Raw genomic sequence first — 19,559 nt, forward strand, 5'->3', positions numbered from 1 at the left:
CTGCAACGGCAGGGGATGAAGAGTGCCCGGCCCCGCCCCTGGCCCGCCCCCTGCCCGCCAATCCCAGGCTGCCAGAGGGAGGAGGGGCTGGTCCGGGGAGGAGCGGGGGCCTGGCCGGCTTGTCTCAAAGGGGCAGTCGGTGCCCTTGGTGTCCTCGGAGCCTATAGGTAGGAGAGCCTGATTGGGGAGGGGTCGCTTGAACCTTGAAGGATGGGGTGATGGTTCAGGTCAAAGCATTTGTGAGGATTGTGGCTGCCCCGAACCCCTGAAACATTCTGCTTACATTTCTCTAAACCCCGAAGAGATCTTCAACCAAAAGGAATAGGAACACCGCAAGGCTTAACTTCAGTAAGGGGCTTGGAATGGACTACTTTCAGACTTACGCCTTTTCTACCTTGCCTAGGGTCGCCTTTGCTTAGCAGTAGTGGACGGAGGTGGGAGAGGGGCTATCTGAATCAGTTTTTTCTTCGCTCACGATAGTACTCTTGAGGCTGAAGCGGACATGGTCTGGGACAGCAAAAACAAGGGAAGATCGCATTGCCTCTTTTCAAGCCTTGCCCTGCTGTGCCCTCCACTCTATAAGAATGAGTGACTGCTGTCAGCCTGCCCATCAGAAACGGGGGCAGAACTTGTGAGAAAGAGACTTTAGGGAGAGTTCATTCTTGGCTGACAGTCAGTGCCACCTCTACCTGCTTCCCACCAAGGCCTCTGGTGCTCCGGGAGGTGTGTTGACCTTTCAGGATAAAGGGGCTGGGGATGACTCTAGAACAGCTGTACCCCTTGTTTCTCAGCCGCTGGCTCTGATCTGATTAATTCCATGGCCTTTGCTGTTCCTCTCCAAGCTGGACTTCTCTTGTCATATCTACCTCCTGATGTCATATCTACTTCCTGATGCTGTGAAGCATGCTTTCAGAGGCCAGGTCGCATCCCTTCCCTGCCCCAGGCTGAGAGTCGGGACTCCTCAAATCTAGAAGTCCTGGATTCCCTTCCTGCTGACTCATAGCACCACCACAGCCAAGCCCAAGCGTGCCTCAGTTTCCCTCTGTATCAGAAAGAAATGGCTGTCTTGCCCTCTGGCCAGAGAGAAGGAGGGTAACAAGAAAACTATAAGCCATGAACTGAGACTAGATGCTGCCTAGGAGGGCCAGGGAGCTGAGGGACTAAGGAAAACGGCCCAGGGGTGGAGACAAATCCAGGAACTCAGACCATCCAATCCTACCTTTCCGGTAGCTAGATGACAGGAAGGAAAGATTTGCATACTTAGTCGAAGTTGACATAATTGCCAGACCAGAACGTACTTACCACGTGAAGGGCCTTTAGATTCCCAACCTCGAAAAAAGCATGAGAAAGCGGGTAGGGTGGCACATGCCTGCAATCCCAGCCCTCCAGAGGGGAGTGGGGAAGACAAAATGGCTGAGACAGAATCACTTTGGACAACTCACATGAGATATTTGTCAAAGGGTAGTAGCGCCCCCCACGGCAGTTCCTGAGGGTCCTGACTAGGCTCAAGGTCACTCAGCATATGAACATTGGAGTCCTCCGTCCAAACTGAACAGGCAGAGACTAGCTGGGCTAGGCTGCTGTGGGAGGCCTGGAGATGAGTGTGAGGAGGGGGTCCTTGGGTAAGGCAAATCATGTTTAAGCTGGGGGAAGGGCAACTGTTTGTTGTTGCTAGGCCTGGACCCCTGCCAGGGTAAATAGAGCTCTGAGGCCTTCCTCACCACCTGCGGAATCTCCCAGCCCAGCCTGTGTTAGCTGCACAGCCTGGATAAGACGCTGAGAGTGGCCAGGCACTTTCTTCCAGAGGTCCGTCTGAGAAAAATGCCCATCCTTGTAAAATGCCCAACCGCCATGTTGAGGTAACTTTTTCAGAAGAGGGAAAGCTTTATTATCTGTGGTGTTAGGACAGCCGTTGCCTCTATTCCCTGGTTTCCACATTTCAGACACAGGCCTAAAAGGCTGCCAGACATGTGGAATAGAGCTTTGAATCCTAAGATCTTACAGATTCTCCTCCCAAGATCACATTAGCGCCGCCCCCTTGTCTCCTCCTTAGCCCTTACCTGCCCAGCCTCCAATGGGGCAGGGTCTTCTCACCAGAACCATTCTACACAGGTCATCCAGGCCCTCTATAACACTGATGCCCCATCTTTACCTCTAACCTAGTCCTTCTTGGATCCATGCATTCTATGGACATTTGTAGGCCCCTCCCTCACACACACATCCCAACCTGCTCCTGGTCAGCCCACTCCTGACGCAGCCTGGCTGACCACACACGACCCTACCGTTTTTAAGAACATGCCAGATTTCATGCTTCTGTGCCTCTGCCCTTCCTTCCCCAGCCTGAGATTCTCACAGTCCTAAGTCCTTGGCACCTTCTGATTTGTCCTTTAGCACTCAAAGATGCCCAAATCGCCAAAGAACTGGCTATTCTAGGTCTTGCAGTGGCTGCAAGACCCCAACACACTCAGTCCCAGCTTCGGCATCTTCATGTGCTCTGGACATGTAGATGACCAACACCTATCAGAATCAGCACACCAATGAATGAAATCCCAGGGGAGGAGTAGCCTGTGGACCAGACTCAGCCCAGGGGATGGAAGCGACATGTCAGGGCTGGACAGGAAAGAACTCTCCAAGGAGAGCCTGGTACGCTGTAGGATCCACACTAGGAGATTCTGGGCTATGTCTACTATGTAACAAGGTGAGATACTTGTTAAGGAAACAAGTTGGGGACTTAAGGAGTTCACACTCCCCAGTGGAAGACTCAGAGCCATGCTCCTGACTACACTCATTCACTGTTCAGTGCCCAGAAGGCACTTTGAGTACAAGCAGAGTTGAATGTCACACTACAGAATGCAAAAGAATGGAGTTAAATCCATAGGCAATCCTCTTATCTAGTCTTCCCCTGCTTGGGCCCCTAGAGCTGGTAGCTTCCCGGCTAAGGCCTGCTTCGGCAGGTCTGCTGGCATGCCTGCCCTCTCTCCCCTGAGATCTGGCCCCTAGCTTCTCTGGCCACTGAAGCAGTTTAATGAGCCCAGGTCACATGGACCGTGCTGCTGCCCATGGGAGGGCTCAGACTCCCAGTGGTCATCCAGCCAGGCTTGACGTCAGTGGCATTAACCATCCACTTGTCTAATCTCTGGTCAGTGGCCGGGCCAGGCAAGACCTGTCAGAGCCAGAGCTGAAGATCATGAGGGCCCTCAGGGACACTTTGAGGTTGTAGGACAGACAGGATGGCTGGAGGACACATAGAAAATGTACCTCCTCTACATAACAGACATGACCATAGTGTTCTATCGGATCCTCTTCCCTGGACTGTAAATCAACTACCAGGCACTAACTGAGCTGATGCCTTAAAGTGCATTTACACTGCTGTGATAGGAGGGGCTAGGATTTCTGCCTGGGAGAATACCCTCACACACAGTGAAGCTTAAGGCCAGGCAGTGTCTCCATCACACAAGACCCAGGAATATTATTCTTCTGTCCCAGACCCTATATTCAGGACCATCTTTGGAGGGTAGAGTCCAGCTCACATATGGAGTTGAGGATTTTCTCTGCCCCTTACTCAAGAGCTTTCCCCAAACAGGGCAGCTAATGCGTGATATACCTTTGGTCTGCCCTTTCCCGCTTTCTGGTTTTTTTGAGGCAGGGTTTCTCTGTGTAGCCCTAGCTGTCCTGGAATTCACAGACACCCACCAGCCTCTCCAGAGTCCTGAGATTAAAGGTGGGTCATATATATTTTCATATATATATATATATATATATATATATATATATATATATGCCTTTTAAAATAAACTTTTTCTAATTTTCTTAAACATTTTACATTTGTACATTTGCTGGGCAGTGGTGACACACACTTTTAATCTCAGCACTCAGGAGTTTGAGGCCAGCCTGGCCTACTAAAAACAAACAAACAAATTACAGTTATATTCCCTTTCCTTTTCCCTCTCCACACTCTTCTCTCTTCCTCTTTCTCTCTCTGAAACAGGACCTCACTGTATAGAACTCTGTATATAGACCAGGATGGCCTTAGACTCAGAGAAATCTGTCTGCATCTGCCTCTGCCTCCAGAGTGCCGGGATTAAAGGTTTTGTACCATCGTTTCTAGCTTTCCTTGTTTCCTTCAAAAGAATTTTCACTTGAACACACTAGAAAGCTCAGGCGACTTTCCAAACTGTCGTTGCTTTGTTCTTGTTTTGATCTTTTTTTCTCATCTATTAATTAATTTACTTCCTCACTTTAAGTCTTGATTGCAGCCCCCCCTCCCTTCTCTCCTGCCAGTCCCACCCTCACACCTCCTCCTCCACGTCCCCCATGGGTACCAACCCACCCTGGCACAGCAGGACTAAGCCCTTCCTCTCTCACTGAGGCCTGACCAGTCAGTCCAGCTAGGGCAAAGGAATCCACAGGCAGGCAACAGAGTCAGAGACAGCCCCTGCTCTAGTTGTTAGGGGACCCACATGAAAACCAAGCTGCACTTCTGTTATACATGTTCAGGGGGCCTAGGTCCAGCCTAAGCATGCTCTTTGGTTGGTGGTTCAGTTCTGTGAGCATGGACCCAGGTTAGTTGACTCTGTAGGTCTTCCTGTGGTGTCCTTGATATTTTGATACTTCATGCTCCCTATGAATCTGAGGAGGTCCTGAACCCTGATCCTCCCAAATCCTGAATATCCAGTATTTTATAGTGCATATACTATACCCTGCTAAAATATGCATGTTTGTTCTTTAAGTATATGAGTGCATGCACACACACCTGCCTAGCACCTGTGCTTTCCTGGAGATTTAATCCAGAATCTCGCCCAAACATGCTAGGCATTAACCACGTGTGCCACCGCATTCAGCATTTAAAAAATTTAATGACTTTTCCTGAAGTATATTCCACAGATATCACTGCTTTTTTTTAATTTGCCACTAAAACAAAGCAATAAAACGATAAAAATTGTGTTTCGTGTAGAAATAAAATTTTTAAGATTCAAGGAGTGTGTGTGTGTGTGTTGGGGGGATCAATAACAGAGTACTTGACTAGCATGTGTGCAAGGTAAGACCGAAGCGAAGAGAGAAAAACAAAGCAGTGACATCTGGGCTGCAGCTGCAGCTCAGTGGGGCACGCTGTCTGGTAGTGAGGCACTAGGTTCAATCCCTATTGCTGACAGGTATATATATCACATGACTCATATAATATGACATTTTTTGTTGTTGTTTTTTGTTTTTTGTTTTTTTTTTTTTAAGACAGGGTTTCTCTGTGTAGCCCTGGCTGTCCTGGAACTCACTCTGTAGACCAGGCTGGCCTTCCTGACTCTACTTTTTAAAAAAGATTTATTTATTTTATATATGTGAGTACACTGCTACTGTCTTTAGACACACCAGAAGAGGGCATCAGATCCCATTACAGAAGGTTGTGAGCCACCATGTGGTTGCTGGGAATTGAACTCAGGACCTTTGGAAGAACAGTCAGTGCTCTTAACCACTGAGCCATCTCTCCAGCCCCCACCCCTTGCCCTGCTTTTAAAGTGATAGGGTTACACATGTGAACCCCTGTCCCTGACACCAATATTAAAAATTTTAAAGCTATTTTAATGTTTGGATATATATATCTATATGCATGCATATAGATATAAACATCTCAAAAAGCAAATAGTGGCTGAGAATTTTCTAGCATGGACAAAACCCTGGCTTTAATCCCCAGACCAAGAAAAAAGTGAAGTGTTATACAAGAAGAGACAGGCATGGTGGTCTGTGGATTCCCAGCACCTAGTAGGTGGAGGTAGGATTGCTAGTTCCAAGTCAGCCTAGGCTACATAGTACAACCTGACTGAAAACCAAAGAAATCAGGTACAGTGGCACAGGTCTGAAAAAACTGAAACTTGGGCTGGCGAGATGGCTCAGGGGGTAAAGGTTTTTAAGGTCAAGCCTAATAGCTTGGCAATGATTTGGTAGAGGGAGAAAACCAATTCCCACAGTTGGCTCTTACTCCATGTGTGCACTGAGGTGTGTGCATCCCCCTCCCCCTCCACATACACACATACCCCTTACACAAAATAAACGTAACAAAAAGTGAATGCAATAAAAAAATTAGAAGCAGGGCCTGGCACTGGTGGTGCATGCCTTTAATCCCAGCACTTGAGGGGCAGAGGCAGGTGGATCTCTGTGAGTTTGAGGCCAGCCTGGTCTACATAGTGAGTTCCAGGACAGCCAGGGATACACAGAGAACAGTGTCTCAAAAAAACAAAACAAACCAAACCAAAATGCATCAGAATATTATTCAGCAATAAGAAAGAAGAGGGTCTGGACACAGGCTCCGACGTGGATGAACCTCAGCATCACCTAAGTGAAGCAAGCAGCTGACGACGTGGATGAACCTCAGCATTACCTAAGTGAAGCAAGCAGCTGACGAGCAGACACACACTTCTATCCTATTTGTGTGAGACAAGAGTGCTGATTGCCAGGGGCTTGAAGGAGGAGTCACTGTCTAATAGATAAAAATTTTCAGATGTTTAAAATGGGAAAGGCTCTGGTGATAGACGGTAATGATGTCTGAACGACACTATAAGCATACTCAGTGTCACCAACATGCACATTTAAAACACATAGGCCAGGCCGTGGTGGTACAGGTTCAGCCTGGTCTACAGAGTGAGTTCCTGGACAGCCATGACTACACAGAGAAACCCTGTCTTGGAAAACAAAAGAAATAAAACAGTTAAGATGAAGCTGGGGAGAGGGATAAAAGCACTTGCTGCACAGGCCTGAGGACCTGCGCTGGAACCTGTGGGAGAGCTGGATGCAGTAGCTCACAGCCTCGGTGTGCTTCTAGAACAAGGAGGGAGGCAGAACAGCCTGGAAGCTCATGGAGTACCCAGCTTACCAAAAAAGAGAGACTCTGCCTCAAAAACAAGGTGGGAAGGCAAACCTGACTCCCCTGAGTTGTCCTCTACCCTCCCACGCAAGCCGTGGCATGCAAGCACCAACACCCACACACACATTCTCTCTGTCTCTCTGTCTCTCTGTCGTTCTGTCTCTATCTCTCTCTCACACACACGCACACACATTAATAAAAAGTTCTTTAAAGATTTAATGGTTAGCTGGGCAGTGGTGGCACATTCCTTTGATCCCAGCACTCATGAGACAGAGGCAGTCGGGTATCCGAGTTGGAGGCCACCCTAATTTACAGAGCAAGTTTTAAACAGCCAGGGCTACACAGATTTTTTTTTTGAAACCCTGTCGAAAAAACAAATAAAAAAATAAATAATATGTAAATTCTATGGTATATATATTTCACTACCACCACCAAAAATTCGAAGCAGAAGAAGAAGGAGAAGGAAGAGGAGGAGGAAGAAGAGGAAGAGGAAGGGGAAGAAGAGGAGGAGAAGGAGGAGGAGGAGGAGAGAAGGAAGAGGAAGAAGAGGAAGAGGAGGAGGAGGAGAAGAAGAGAAGGAGGAGGAGGAAGAAGAGGAGGAGAAGGAGGAGGAGGAGGAAAGAGAAATCATATCTAGGAACAGATATTTTTCTTCATGTTGTGGTGCATACTATAGTACAAATGTGGAGGTCAGAGGGCAATTTAGGAGTCCCTTCTCTTCTATCTTTACGCAGGTTCTGGGGTGGAACCCAGGCTTACCCAGGAAGTGGTTTATCCACTGAACCATCTTGTTAGTCCTAATTCCAATTTGAAAGCTGTGAGCCACCACATCAGACTGTGATTTGTAAAAAAGAAAAAAAGAAAAAAAAAGAAGACAATTTACCGACAGAGTCTTTATATGTAGCCCAGGTTTGCCTGGAATTTGCTGTGTAGAGCAGGATGGCCTCAAATTCAAGGAAGTCAGCCTGCCTCAGCAGACCAAAGGCTGTGCCATCATGCCACTTTCTGATTTCTTTGTTTAGTTGTGGCTTTGTTTTGCTTTTGTCTTTTGACACAGTGCTTCTTTGCATAGTTCTTTGTATAGGTTGTCCTAGAACTTGCTCTGGAGACCAGGCTATGTAGACCAGGCTGGCCTGAAACTCACCGAGATTCACCTGCCTCACCTCAGGGCAGGGAGTAAAGATGTGTGCCATCATACCCAACCGAAAATGTTAAAAATCATTTTACTTTATGCTGTGGATGTTCTGCCTGCATGGGTGTCTGTGTACCAAGTGTGTACTGAGTACTCACAGAAGCCAGAAGAAGATATTGGGTCCCTTGGACTATGAGTTACCATGTGGGTGCTGAAACCAAACCAAGGTCCTCTGGAAGAGCAACCAGTGCTCTTAAGTGCTGAGCCATTTCTCTCCAGTCCTCTGATTTTTTTAAAAAAAACAACACTTATTTTGTTATTTATTTATCCTTATGTGGGTGTACTTATGTGGGCATATGTGGATATGAGTCCGGGTAACTTCTAAAGCTAAAAGAAGGAACAGATCCTCAGGTGCTGGAGCTATAGGTGGTTGTGAGCAGCTTGCTGTGAGGACTGAGCTCAGGTCCTCTGTAAAAGCATTATGTGCTATTGTCCGCTGAGTCCTCTCCAGTTCCCCTAACGAAGGGTGTGTGTGTATGTCACTATAGCCCTGATTGGCCTGGAACTTGTTATGTAGACCGAGATAGTCTCAAACTCAGAGATCCGTCTGCCTCTGCTTCCTGAGTGCTGGGATTAAAGTCATGCTCTCTCGAACACCAGCCTTTGGCTGCCACTGTTGCTCTGGAGATGAGGAGTCTCTCCTTTGCCTCATCCTAATCCTCGCCACAGTCACGTCTGAGCTTTGAGAGCCTCGGTATGTCCTCATTGCCTTCTCCTGGCATGTGGCCCTGTCTCCTCTCTTCTACTGTCTTCTGCCTCTCCATTGTTCCTGCTTCGCTGAGTTCGTGTGCCCACAGCTCCAGTGCTGAGCCAGCTCTTACGCACTCTACTCTCTGTCAGATGAACATCTGTTCATCTCACATCTCCCTGTCACTAGCTGTCATCAGAGAGTCATGCCTCTAATCCTATCACTCAGAGGCAGGAAGATGGTGAGTTCAAAGTCAGCTGCAGCTACCCAGTTAGACCCTGTCTCATAAAACAAGTAAGCAAGAACTCCCTGTTGATTGTAACCTGTCCCAATAACGTTTTCCATATCTCTCAGCCTCTGTCTGACATCATGAGTTGGATCCACCAATCCCCTCTGAGATCCCACAGCCCATGTCAGGCCAGACACTTTACTTTGGAACGGGTTCATCTTCCTACGTCACTGATGTCTAGTGTTAGGAAGCTAATAAATGTACAGGATGCATAATGGCTAAGCTTCCCCCACCGACCCAAGGAAGGACAGCAGACCTGTGCAAAGGTTTATTGTTGAGCGTGTAGCTAGCTAAGGGAAGGAGAGGTTGAGCCCTAGCCTTGCTAGACAGAAGCATCTCGCCTCTACCAGCAGCTCTGGTTCTGGTCCGCAGGCTTAAGCAAAGATAGAAGAAGTGGCTGGGGTATGTGGGGTATGTCTCTAACGGTTTAGGCATGGTTTTCAGTTCTCCCTCCTGAGAAACGGGCCCTGAATCAGGAGGGACAACGCGGTCACATGGAATTGCCTGTAACCTCACATGGGATATTCTTTGCCCATGGTTAATCAATAGGGGTTGAACTCTGCTCTGAGCCACCCCTCAGCATGGCTTCATTATTGGTCATAGCTATGTCAATAATACCCTTCTTCAATACAGCACGCCTTGACCAGCCAGCCCTGAGTATTGTGTGTGGGTGGATGAGGTGTGATGTGGAATCGTCCAAGAGCAGAGGGAGAAGGGACTGGGAGAAACCCTGAGCCTGGTGTTTGGGGATGGGTTTGGCTTGTGTCTTTCCCTGGCACTCACGTCAAAGTCACTAATTTCTCTATGCAAGGCTTCAAAGACCAGAGCTTGGACTTTGGATTCTCCAGGCTACTGGGAGGAACAGTCACTGACCACTGGGTGGACGGGTGTTGGACTTGTCATATGCAGGTAGCAGCCTGAACTGGCCTACTGCTTGAGGGAGGGATATCTCAAGCCCTTCGTGGAAACTGGGGAGGGAGGGCTGTTTGCTGAACCGGAATCTGCTAGTGAGCTGCTGCTGGTGGGGGCGGCAGAAGAGGCTGGAGACGGGTCACTAGGGCACTGCTGAGTCACTGTGAGTTCCAGCTGTCCCAAGTCCTGTCCTAGCTGAGACTGGCTGCTGTAGGTCCAAGAGGCCAGTGTAGCCAGGCGGTGAAAAGCAGAGTGGAGCTGGGTACCTGAGGGAGGGGTTGCACTTCAAGCATCAGGGCTTTGGGTGTGTGGCTATGGGAGCGGCAGCTTGCGGAATAGACATTATCTGAGGGGACTACAGGGCTGAAGGGCTACAGAGTCTCAGGGCAAGGGACACACATGAATTCAGGTGTCTGTGAAAAGAAGAGGAAATGGAATCTCAGGCTCCTTGAACAGCAAAATAAATGAGATTGGGGCGAGGGGTGGGGGCAGCCCTGGAATCTGTGCATCTGGAGGTTGGGAAGGGATGAAAAGATGTTGCGCTAAGGAGCAGGGGGCGGGGCCTCTGGTATTGGGTGGGACCTGAGAGCAGTGGGCGGGGTTTAGGGTGGGGAACAGGGAATGCGGCAGTCTGAAGCAGTGAATCTAGTGAAGAACTAGGGGCAGGGTTAGGACCCTGAGACTAAGGAGAAAGATGGGTGAAGGTCTGGCAAGCTAGGACCCCACCTCAGAAGAGCCCGCAGTCTTTGAGATTCTCCTTGATGATAATGTCGGTGACAGCGTCAAAGACAAACTTGACGTTCTGTGTGTCGGTAGCGCACGTCATGTGGGAATAGATCTCCTTCACATCACGTCGCATATTAAGCTCCAGGAACTGCACTTTGATGTAGTTGCCGGCATCTTCGTAAGTGTTAGGTCCTGCGGCAGAGGGCGGCATTCTCTCAGCGCGGGAAGACCTTTTCCCGCCGGAAGGAGCGCACGGCGGGAATCGTGGGGCTGGGGCACCGCCTGGCGGCCGGGATTAGGGATCTCACCATCGTAATCGGGGAAGCAGATGCTGAGGTGTGCCTTTTTGATCTTCTCGGAGAAAACGTCCTTCTTGTTGAGGAAGAGCACGATGGACGTTGTGGCGAAGTAGCGATGATTGCAGATGCTGTTGAACAGGTGCAGGCTCTCGTGCATTCGGTTCTGGGGAGCGGAGCGGCTGTTGGGCACCAGGCTACGCAGGCAGCTGCCCCTTGGTCTCTAGCCTCCCAACACCAACCCCTCCCACACAGCTTCTGTTTCGTGAGTCTCACTGGCTCCTAGGCTCCCCCTGCCTTCTCAAACACTCCGGCCCAACTTGGCACTCACCACTTCGTCGTCCTCCACTAGCACCATGTCGTAAGCGCTCAGCGCGGCGATGAAAATGATGCACGTCACACCCTCAAAGCAGTGGATCCACTTTTTGCGCTCGGAACGCTGCCCGCCCACATCAAACATTCTGTAGGGCAGAGCCCGGTCCAGATTTAGACCCGCGTGTCAGGTCACCTGGATATGCCCGTTCGCACCCCTTTGTCCTCCTCCTAAGCTGATTGGAGAGCCCTCATACCGCTCGGCATCTGAAATGACCTGGCAAGGGTAGGACAGTGAAGTTCCTGTCAGGCCAGATGAGCTCTCAGCGCAGGGGTCTTACCTGAAGTTGAGGTCCTTGAAGGAGAACTGAGTCTCGATAATGCCAGTGGTTTTGACACGAGAACGCAAGACGTCCTGCTCGGTGGGTACATATCCTGGAGTCACCAGGCGCTCTAGGTCTGAAAGATAGCTGAGGAAGACCACCCGGTATGAGTGGGTGAGTTGTGTGGGCAATCACACCAGCCGGGTCCTGCCTACCCATCTCCTCTGTCCCCTGCATCCACTCGTGTACTCACTAGCCAGCAGAGTCGTTGAGCTGGTATTCTGAGGCTCGGTCAAAGCAAGCTTGGATACCCGAGTCCTTCCACAAGCGCTGAATGATGTCTGACATCTCCTTGGGCATTGTGCCTTCCTCAATAGTATCCGCCATGTGCATTAGCTTCCGGGCATCATCCTGGTGGTAAGGCAAGGTAGTGGTCGTGAACCTGAGCCTAGCCAGGTGCCAAGAGCCCTCAAAGACTAACATCAGCCTGGCTCCTGCCTCACCTGCCGGGCTGAGTCTCCATATTGAATGTTGAGCGTGGTCATAGCCCGGACGATGGCCAGAATGGACTGCAGAGTGTTGCCGTAGATGATGGCAATGAACTCGAGGCATTCTTCCAGCGAATAACCGTCCTGGTGGATAATTCTACAGCCAAGACCAGCAAAGTCAGAGCCTCCTGGGCCAGTAGGGAAGGACAGGTTCTAATGTGCATGCACCTACACATCACTAGGGGCCTTAGGATGGGCAGGGAACACTCACTTCATCTGCTTGACGATAGTGCTCTTCCCGGATTCACCGGCACCTGAAAGGAAAGCTGAGCTCCAGAGCCGCACTGACTACCACTTCTTTTGGATCAGAGCCCTGGGTGCCAACTAGACCTCTAGATACGCTTGCCCTCATCTCTATAGAAAGTAAAATCCTGAAGATCTTCTGATGTAAAATGGATGTAGGTGACAAAAAGGACTTACATCAGTTGAGTGACCTCAACTGTGCCCAGAGGGAAGGAGGAGGTTTCTCCAGACTCTGGTGTATAAAGTCTTTATTATGCTGTGAGACCAAAATAAGAAAACCCTCTAGTGCCACCTTGTGGCGATGTTCAGTACTGCGTGCACAGGATTATCTAAATGGGACCAGCCTCTCGTTTCACCTGAAACTAGGGAGATGTCTCTGAGAGGCTCAGAGGGAATTAGCATCCTTAGATGGAGGAGAGGACAGAGCTGACATCCTTTCTGAGCCTGCACTCCTTAAGGGTGTTGGATATGATTAATGGGATTTCCGGCTTAGCTTTGGCCTTTCTCCTGGGGCTCTGGCTTAGTACCTCTGCCTGCCCTTCTAAAGCAGCAACTTTCCCTTGGGGTTAGGCAATGGCAGTACCCCCATGTCCCCTCAACACCCATGGGATCATGGGATTGGCTTTATTTATCCCATGTCGGCTTCAGTATCTTTCCACTTTCTTTTTTCTTTTGTGTAGGCACGGCTGTTCTGGAACTCACTCTGTAGACCAGGTTAGCCTCAGACTCAGAGATTCACTTGCCTCTGCCTCCCAGTGCTGGGATTGAAGGCATGCACCACCACTGCCTGGCATTTTCCACTTTTAAAAGCTGTTTCACAGGTCTACCAATGACTGAGTTCTGGCATCCAGTGCCTTTGTGGACATGGGTGATCCTAGAGCTGTTCTCAGACCTTATTCCCAAGGGAGAAAGAAGAGTCAAGAAGACCTTGCTGAGCAGGCCTGGAAAACGAAAGGCTAGACCCTGAGGGCAAAAGTGTGCCTGGACACACACATTTATACAACGGTGTGTTTGGTATACACTTCTGCAGAGATGAGTGTCCCCAAGAAATGGGGATACCTCACCTTGGGGGACTAGGACATCATCACCTGTCAGGCCATGTCTGGGAATGTCTCCCATTCTGTGCCCTGCCCCAGCATACTTTCTTTCTCCCCCTAAGAAATTCTTGATTCAAGGAGAGGCTGTTTGCCTAGCCCCAGACTGCTGACCGGCAGCCGTCCCCTCCCCAGCACTGACCCGCACCCCTACCCAGAAGCAGCAGCTTCACGGTCCGAGCATCCTTCTCAGCATCCTCTTTGAGCTTCTTTTCCAGCTCCCTGGAGTGCTTCTCCTCAGCGCTGGCCCCAGCCCCCATGGTCCCAGCAGCAGGCAAAGGGACAGGGTAGGCAGCCTCTGGCCTCCTCAGACAACCTTCTGGTCCCAAAGCCAGCAATCAACTGGCTCTCCACAGACCTGCACAGGCCCTGGTGGGGTTGCTCAGTGGGATTTGGGAGCTAGGGATGCCCAAGGGCCAATCAGAGACAAGGACAGGTGAAGCTCAGTCTCCTTTAATCAGGCTGGCAAGGCCCCAATCCTTCATCTGCTGACTTGGCACCCCTCTGCCCCCTCCAGTTCCCCAGAAGAGATCCTAGAGAGTCCTTCCCTCATCCTATAGACGTTTATTTGGTAGAATTGAGGGAACAGACCCTTTAGTCCCAGGAGTAGGGGGACTGGGAGCGGGACTGGCAGGAGAGCACGGAAGGAGGTGCAGGCACAGAGGACCTAATGCTTGCCCAGCTGTGGTCACCACTCCTTATCTTGTAAGCGTACATGAGCTTGGAGGAAGATGGTGCCTGAATTCCATTTTACTGAGTAGAAGAGGGTCACAGGGTCACATAATTAACAGTGGCTTAGAAGAGTGGGATGTCTCTGGATCAGAGGGTTCTGTGCCTCCCAGAAGCCATGACAGACTAGGTGACTCTGTATTTGCCTCACACTCAGGGTTACATGTGACCCTGAACATGATCTCTACATGTCCTCTGCTGGTGGATGGGTGAGTCTGCTCATGCCTGTGTGTGTCTTTCTGTTCCTTACTAGGATCAAGCAAAGTAAAGAGTGGACACACCTGAGACTGTATACCTGCATGTATGTGTACCTGCTAGTTTTTTAAATGCATGTGCCCTTACGTACCTGTTTACATAACTATGCATGCAACGTGTGGGTGTACCTAGGTGCCCTGTGTGTGTATATGCTGGGGACCAAATCTAGGGGCTCCCGGATGCTGAGCATGTACTTCATTTCTGGGCTGCATCCCCAGCATCCTATGCATGTTTTCCTGTAGGCACAGGTGTTTGTGTGCTCATTTTGCAGGGCTTTGTGTGAATTCACAGCTGTGCCTGTGTGCCTGAGCGAGCAAATATAGTAAATATGACACTGGCACTACAGTGCACTTGCCCAAGTATTTAGGTGCACACCTGTGTCCCTGTGTGTGCATACAAGCTTGTCTGTGCCAGCCCATGCACGTAAGTGTACAAGTGCATTTAGGTGCAAAGATCACTATAGAGGTGGCTAGATTCAGTGTATCTTTGGCAAGTCTATTGTCAGATATAGATGTGGAGATCTAGTGTTGATTTGGTGCTCCCCAGAGTATGGAAGAGTGGTATCCCGCTTGCTCTGCTTCTACCAGGTCTATGCACAATGTGGGACCTGCATAGGGTTCCACTGTAACCTGACAGCTTCTACTAAAGGGTTCGGAGACCCGCTCAGGTATAGCAGTTGGTGAAGTATGGAGCCTGCTATGCTGAGCAGCTAGGTGCTAGAGATGGCTTGTGCCCACACAATTGGAAACCCTGTCTTGGGCTCTCTCTACTGGTCCAGAGCCTCCTTTCTTGAAACCAGACTTAACTCTGTGAAAGAATACAAGAGGGTGCTAGGGTCCCAAGCACCAAGCACAGAGTTGTCCCTAAGGATGGTAGGGAGTAGATACCCTATGCTGGCAATTTTGTCATTCATCCTGAGTGATGAGGGCTCTGTTCAGGAGCAAGTTTCATCTGTTACTTCAGCCCTTGGGCTCCACCCACCCTCAGTTGCACAGTGGAAGTGGAGCCTGAGCCACAGGGCTCTCTGTAGCTTAGGAAATGCAGGAGCCCTGATTATTAAACCAAACCTGTCTTCTACATAGATTTTGTTTGCTTCTTCAAGACAGAGTTTCTCTGTAGTCCTGGCTGTCCTGGAACTCACTCTGTAGACCAGGCTGGCCTCGAACTCAGAAATCCGCCTGCCTCTTGTAGCAGATCTACTGCCTTCAAGTTCCCACCTGGCTTGCATTTCTCAGCAGTTGTGGGCCTAACCCACCTCCACTCCCGCTCCAACCACCAAGGAGAGAAACCAAAGTCTAGTCCCAGAGCCAGCGTTTATTAGCAAGATGGAACCCAAGAATGACCGTGGCCTGGGTAGCAGGGGCTGCAGGAGCCCCTCCTCCCCCAACCATCTACCTCACTGCCTCCAGAGCTATTTACACCCATCACCTGAGGCAGTGGGCATAAGTGGGCCTCGAGGATGCCAGACAGGCCCTGGGCCTCCACCATGGCCCAACTATCCTCAGGGCTGGGGGTTCTTTTAAGCCATGCCTGCACTCAGCCCCAGCCATGAGTTGAAGCAGCACAGGAAAGGCTAAGGAGGTAGAGTGGGCTGGACCTGCCAGGACAGGCAAGGAAGGGAGAAGAGAAGGTTCTGCCTCACCCAGACAGGCTTCTCTTCTGTCCCCAATAAATAGAGAATAAATACCTGGGAAAGGTTGGCCTTCACTGGGCACCTCTGACCCAGGCAGGGGCCTGCATCCTGGGATGGCCCCTTTCTCCCTCCTCTGAGTGCCCTGAACCCCCACCTCAGACTCCACAGCAATCCCAGTGTCCATGTCTATGCCAAGGCACAGCTGACAACATTCACCAGGAAAGGTGTACGGTCCATGCCCTGACAAGTAGGGCTTGCTCCCTCCCTGTGTTTTGTAGATCTTGACAGCTGTTCAGCAAGGAGATTTCCACGGAGTCTGGGGACTGTGTGGTCTTGGGCTGGCCCTGGCAACTCCCTAGGCCAGGATGGGCGTGCTCAGTCATGTGCCATTGCTGACCAACATGGGTCTAAGTTCTGGATAATGCTGCCACTGAGGCAGGCTATATACAACCCACCAATAAATACTGTCTTTGCAGGGGTAGGGTATGTATAGAATATAGATATTTTTATATATATATATATCTTTTATATTAAAAGGGATGAGGGGCTAGGCTGGTCCTATGTAGGCCTCCAGCAGCTGGCCTCATGTGTCTGGAGGGTGGTGGCGGCGGTTCCTCGGCTTTTTCTGGTCCTGGAGTTCAGGAGGCCTAAGTGCTCCTGGAGCCTCCCTGGGGCTGGGGGGCACATGGCGCCAGTAACCCTGGCAGTACTGATGGATGAGGCCCACTTCTGGCTGGGCTAGGAGCTGGGCCAGCTCCTGGTAAGGAGGTGTTGGAAGGCCTGTGCCAGGAGGTGGAGGGACGCTCACAGCCAGTGGGGGGAAGAGGGCAGCATGGACGGCGTCCCGGCCCAGTACATGCAGCTGTACCCGCGTGACGATGTGCTTGAAGTTGTTCTCAGTGGCTGTGCAGGAGTAGAGGCCGCGGTCACCAAGCTGCAAGGCGCGAAGCAACAGCCCCTGCTCTGTACGCAGGAAGCGGTCCTCTGCGCGAATCTGCAGGGGCAGGGGGTGGGGCTCAGGGGCTGGGTCACCACTCCACGGCCCTAACCAGCTTCTAGGGGAGACCACCACGTTTGAGACCATTCCAAGTGGAGACACCCACATGGTATTTCCATATTCCAAGAAAAAAGCTCAGGTACTGTTTGCACATGAGAGGGATATGAATAAGGTATCCATAAATATTCCCACTTCAGGAAGAATGATGACCCTGGGGGAGGGGGGGCTGGGGGGTTTCTGAACAACGAATGAGAAAATTTTGGAGCACACACAGAATTTTCATTTAATGAGAATACCCAATTGTGGCACCCACATAGCATTTCCATGAAAAGAGGAACACCTGGAAGGCTTTTCCAGAAAATATCCACAGAATTCCCATATCCTGGAGCTCACCCATGTGATGTTCCAAACAAGGAGGTATACCCTGACAGAGTACAGATATGGAATCTTTTGTTCTTTTGGGTTTTTTGTTTTGTTTTTTTTTGAGACAGGGTTTCTCTGGGTAACCCTGGTGGGGTGGTCCTGGAACTTGCTCTGTAGACCAGACTGGCCTCGAACTCAGAGATCCGTCTGCCTCTGCCTCCCCAGTGCTGGGCTGTCCCAGACTGGCCATACACTACATTTCTCTCTCATGGACTCACCGCTGTAAAAGAATTCTCATATCCATGGAGCAGCATCGCCCCTGAGGGGACACAGGAACTCACCTCACGGCGCCGATCACTGGGATCTCTCTGGAAAAGCCACTTCACAGTGGCTTGAGGTGAGCGGGGCTGGCACTCAAGGAAAGCCGCGCTGCCCGCCACTCCGTACTGCACAGACTCTATGGCATTCTTGTTTGCTGTGGATCGAGAGGACCCTGAGTGGAAGTGGAATTGCTCCACAGTAGTCTGCTCAGTGGGGAGAGGCAGGCATCAAGGGGTAACCCCACACAAACCAGGACAACATGGCTGGGTATCTATCCATTGAGGAAGTGATATGGGACTCCTTAATCCCAGACCTAAGGTGATCTTGCCACCCAGGGAACCATATATTTAAGTCTGGACTGTGAGGGTGTCTGTGGGTATTGGGTGTATAGGACTCCAAAACGTGAGAAGCAGTGCACAGGATGTGCAATGTGCTTACTTACCATTGGAATTGAAACCACGGCACTGCCTGATAGGATTCCCGTGGCGGACATCTTGCCGGCGACTCCGCCTGGATGAGGATAACTCCTAAAGGAGTGCTCTTGGGAGGCTCCTGCACCCCCAAGACTCTAGAACAGGGTCCTGTACCCCAGGGCAGCTGTGTCTTATCCACACCCCACTCCCAACCCCCACCTCGGCATTATCTACCTCCAAACTCCCAGGGCTATGGGTAAAATCCCAAGGGTCTGGCAGTCTATACCTCTTGGAGGATGCTGTGTATCGAGAGCAGGCCTGGCCGTCCCAGGCACAGTAGGGATCCCGGGCGAGGCAGCAGTCAGCACAGACAGCTCCATATGCCTGGCAGCGATGCAGGCTCAGGTGTGTGACACCCACAGCTGAAGCCACATACAGTTGTTGCTGGGAGCAGGAGCAGGGAGTGTCAGTTCTCTTCTCACAGACAGCCCTGTCAGCAGCCAGTTGGGCTGGATTCCTTTTCTGTTTCCATCTCCTAGTCCTTATGCCAAGGGCATGACCCCAATGGGACACAGGCTCCAACCTCACTCCAGCCCACACTGCCAAGGACTCACCCTCTTGGAAGAGATGGTCATAGTCTTAACAGGTGCTGGTTCCTAGAAGAAAGCGGGGGTCAGCTTCGGCTCCTAGGGATGCCCAGGACCACTCCCAGCCCTGGCTTAAGTCTAAGGTCAAATGTTGGGACCAGAGAGGGTCAAGGAGGCGTGGCAGGACTGGGAGGGACCACCTACCTTGAAGACTTCCACCTCCTCTAGCATGAGCTCTTCCACCTCCTGGTCATCCTTGGGCAGTACGATGACCTTCTGCACTGTCCCGCGGTCTGGAACGGGCCGGGCAGGACCTCAGTGGGGCTGAGGATGCTGGGGAAGGGGCAAAGCCTCAGCCCCTTCCCCACCAAAGCCCCATCTCCTCTAGGGCATTGGAGCGGGGCTTCCATGCTGAGGTTCAAGGACCTCCCTTGGATGAAGGGGGAGAGTTGTTGGGGGACTAGAACAGGACAAAGGGGGTTATGGTCAGGGTCTGTCCCTGCACCCAGACTATCATTTTGGGCCCTACTGAGAACAGAAAACGGGCAACTGAGTTGGATGTTGTTACAGTTTTGACAGATGTATTTAAGGAAGCATTGCGAACGCGCGTGTGTGTGTGTGTGTGTGTGTGTGTGTGTGTGTATGTGTGTGTATGTGTGTGTATGTGTATGTGTGTATGTGTGTATGTGTGTGTGTACGTGTGTGTATGTGTGTATGTGTGTGTGTGAGTGTGTGTATGTGTGTGTATGTGTGTGTGTATGTGTGTGTGTATGTGTGTATGTGTG

At 50.7% G+C, this 19,559-nt stretch overlaps 2 protein-coding genes across 5 annotated transcripts in view; both read right to left on the minus strand.

Moving 5' to 3' along the window:
• Positions 1-9,912: 9,912 nt before the first annotated feature.
• On the minus strand, positions 9,913-13,736 carry Gnat1 (G protein subunit alpha transducin 1). Of its 2 annotated transcripts, XM_028756667.1 has the most exons (9): positions 13,631-13,736; positions 12,351-12,393; positions 12,095-12,236; positions 11,845-12,002; positions 11,610-11,738; positions 11,288-11,417; positions 10,969-11,122; positions 10,661-10,852; positions 9,913-10,347 (listed from the first exon to the last, which is right to left on the minus strand). In XM_028756667.1, exons 1-8 carry the CDS (start codon positions 13,734-13,736, stop codon positions 10,662-10,664), a joined length of 1,053 nt encoding a protein of 350 aa, XP_028612500.1. In that variant the 3' UTR covers positions 9,913-10,347; position 10,661. The 2 variants fall into 2 exon arrangements, with proteins under 2 accessions (XP_028612500.1, XP_028612501.1); XM_028756668.1 differs by lacking the exon at positions 9,913-10,347 and having other exon boundaries at positions 10,546-10,852.
• A 2,018-nt stretch (positions 13,737-15,754) lies between these two features.
• Sema3f (semaphorin 3F) overlaps positions 15,755-19,559 on the minus strand; it is a 28,219-nt gene continuing 24,414 nt past the window's right edge. For all 3 annotated transcript variants that reach the window (XM_028756675.1, XM_028756674.1, XM_028756676.1), the window contains 6 exons: positions 18,979-19,067; positions 18,802-18,843; positions 18,474-18,631; positions 18,217-18,284; positions 17,795-17,928; positions 15,755-17,087 (listed from right to left, as the gene is read on the minus strand). In XM_028756675.1, the coding sequence (XP_028612508.1) occupies positions 16,677-17,087; positions 17,795-17,928; positions 18,217-18,284; positions 18,474-18,631; positions 18,802-18,843; positions 18,979-19,067 (902 nt within the window). In that variant the 3' untranslated portion in view covers positions 15,755-16,676. The remainder of the gene's footprint in view (positions 17,088-17,794; positions 17,929-18,216; positions 18,285-18,473; positions 18,632-18,801; positions 18,844-18,978; positions 19,068-19,559) is intronic.

The sequence above is a fragment of the Grammomys surdaster genome, unplaced genomic scaffold, assembly GCF_004785775.1.
Source record: "Grammomys surdaster isolate TR1022 unplaced genomic scaffold, NIH_TR_1.0 126131, whole genome shotgun sequence".
Taxonomy (NCBI): Eukaryota; Metazoa; Chordata; class Mammalia; order Rodentia; family Muridae; genus Grammomys; species Grammomys surdaster.

Coding starts and splice junctions, on each gene's coding strand:
- Gnat1 (XM_028756667.1), bottom strand. CDS start 13,736: ATGGGGGCTGGGGCCAGCGCTGAGGAGAAGCACTCCAGGGAGCTGGAA. Junction 12,394..13,630: donor CGTGAAGCTGCTGCTTCTGG/GTAGGGGTGCGG, acceptor CTTTCCTTTCAG/GTGCCGGTGAATCCGGGAAG. Junction 10,853..10,968: donor CTGCTTCCCCGATTACGATG/GTGAGATCCCTA, acceptor CCTCTGCCGCAG/GACCTAACACTTACGAAGAT.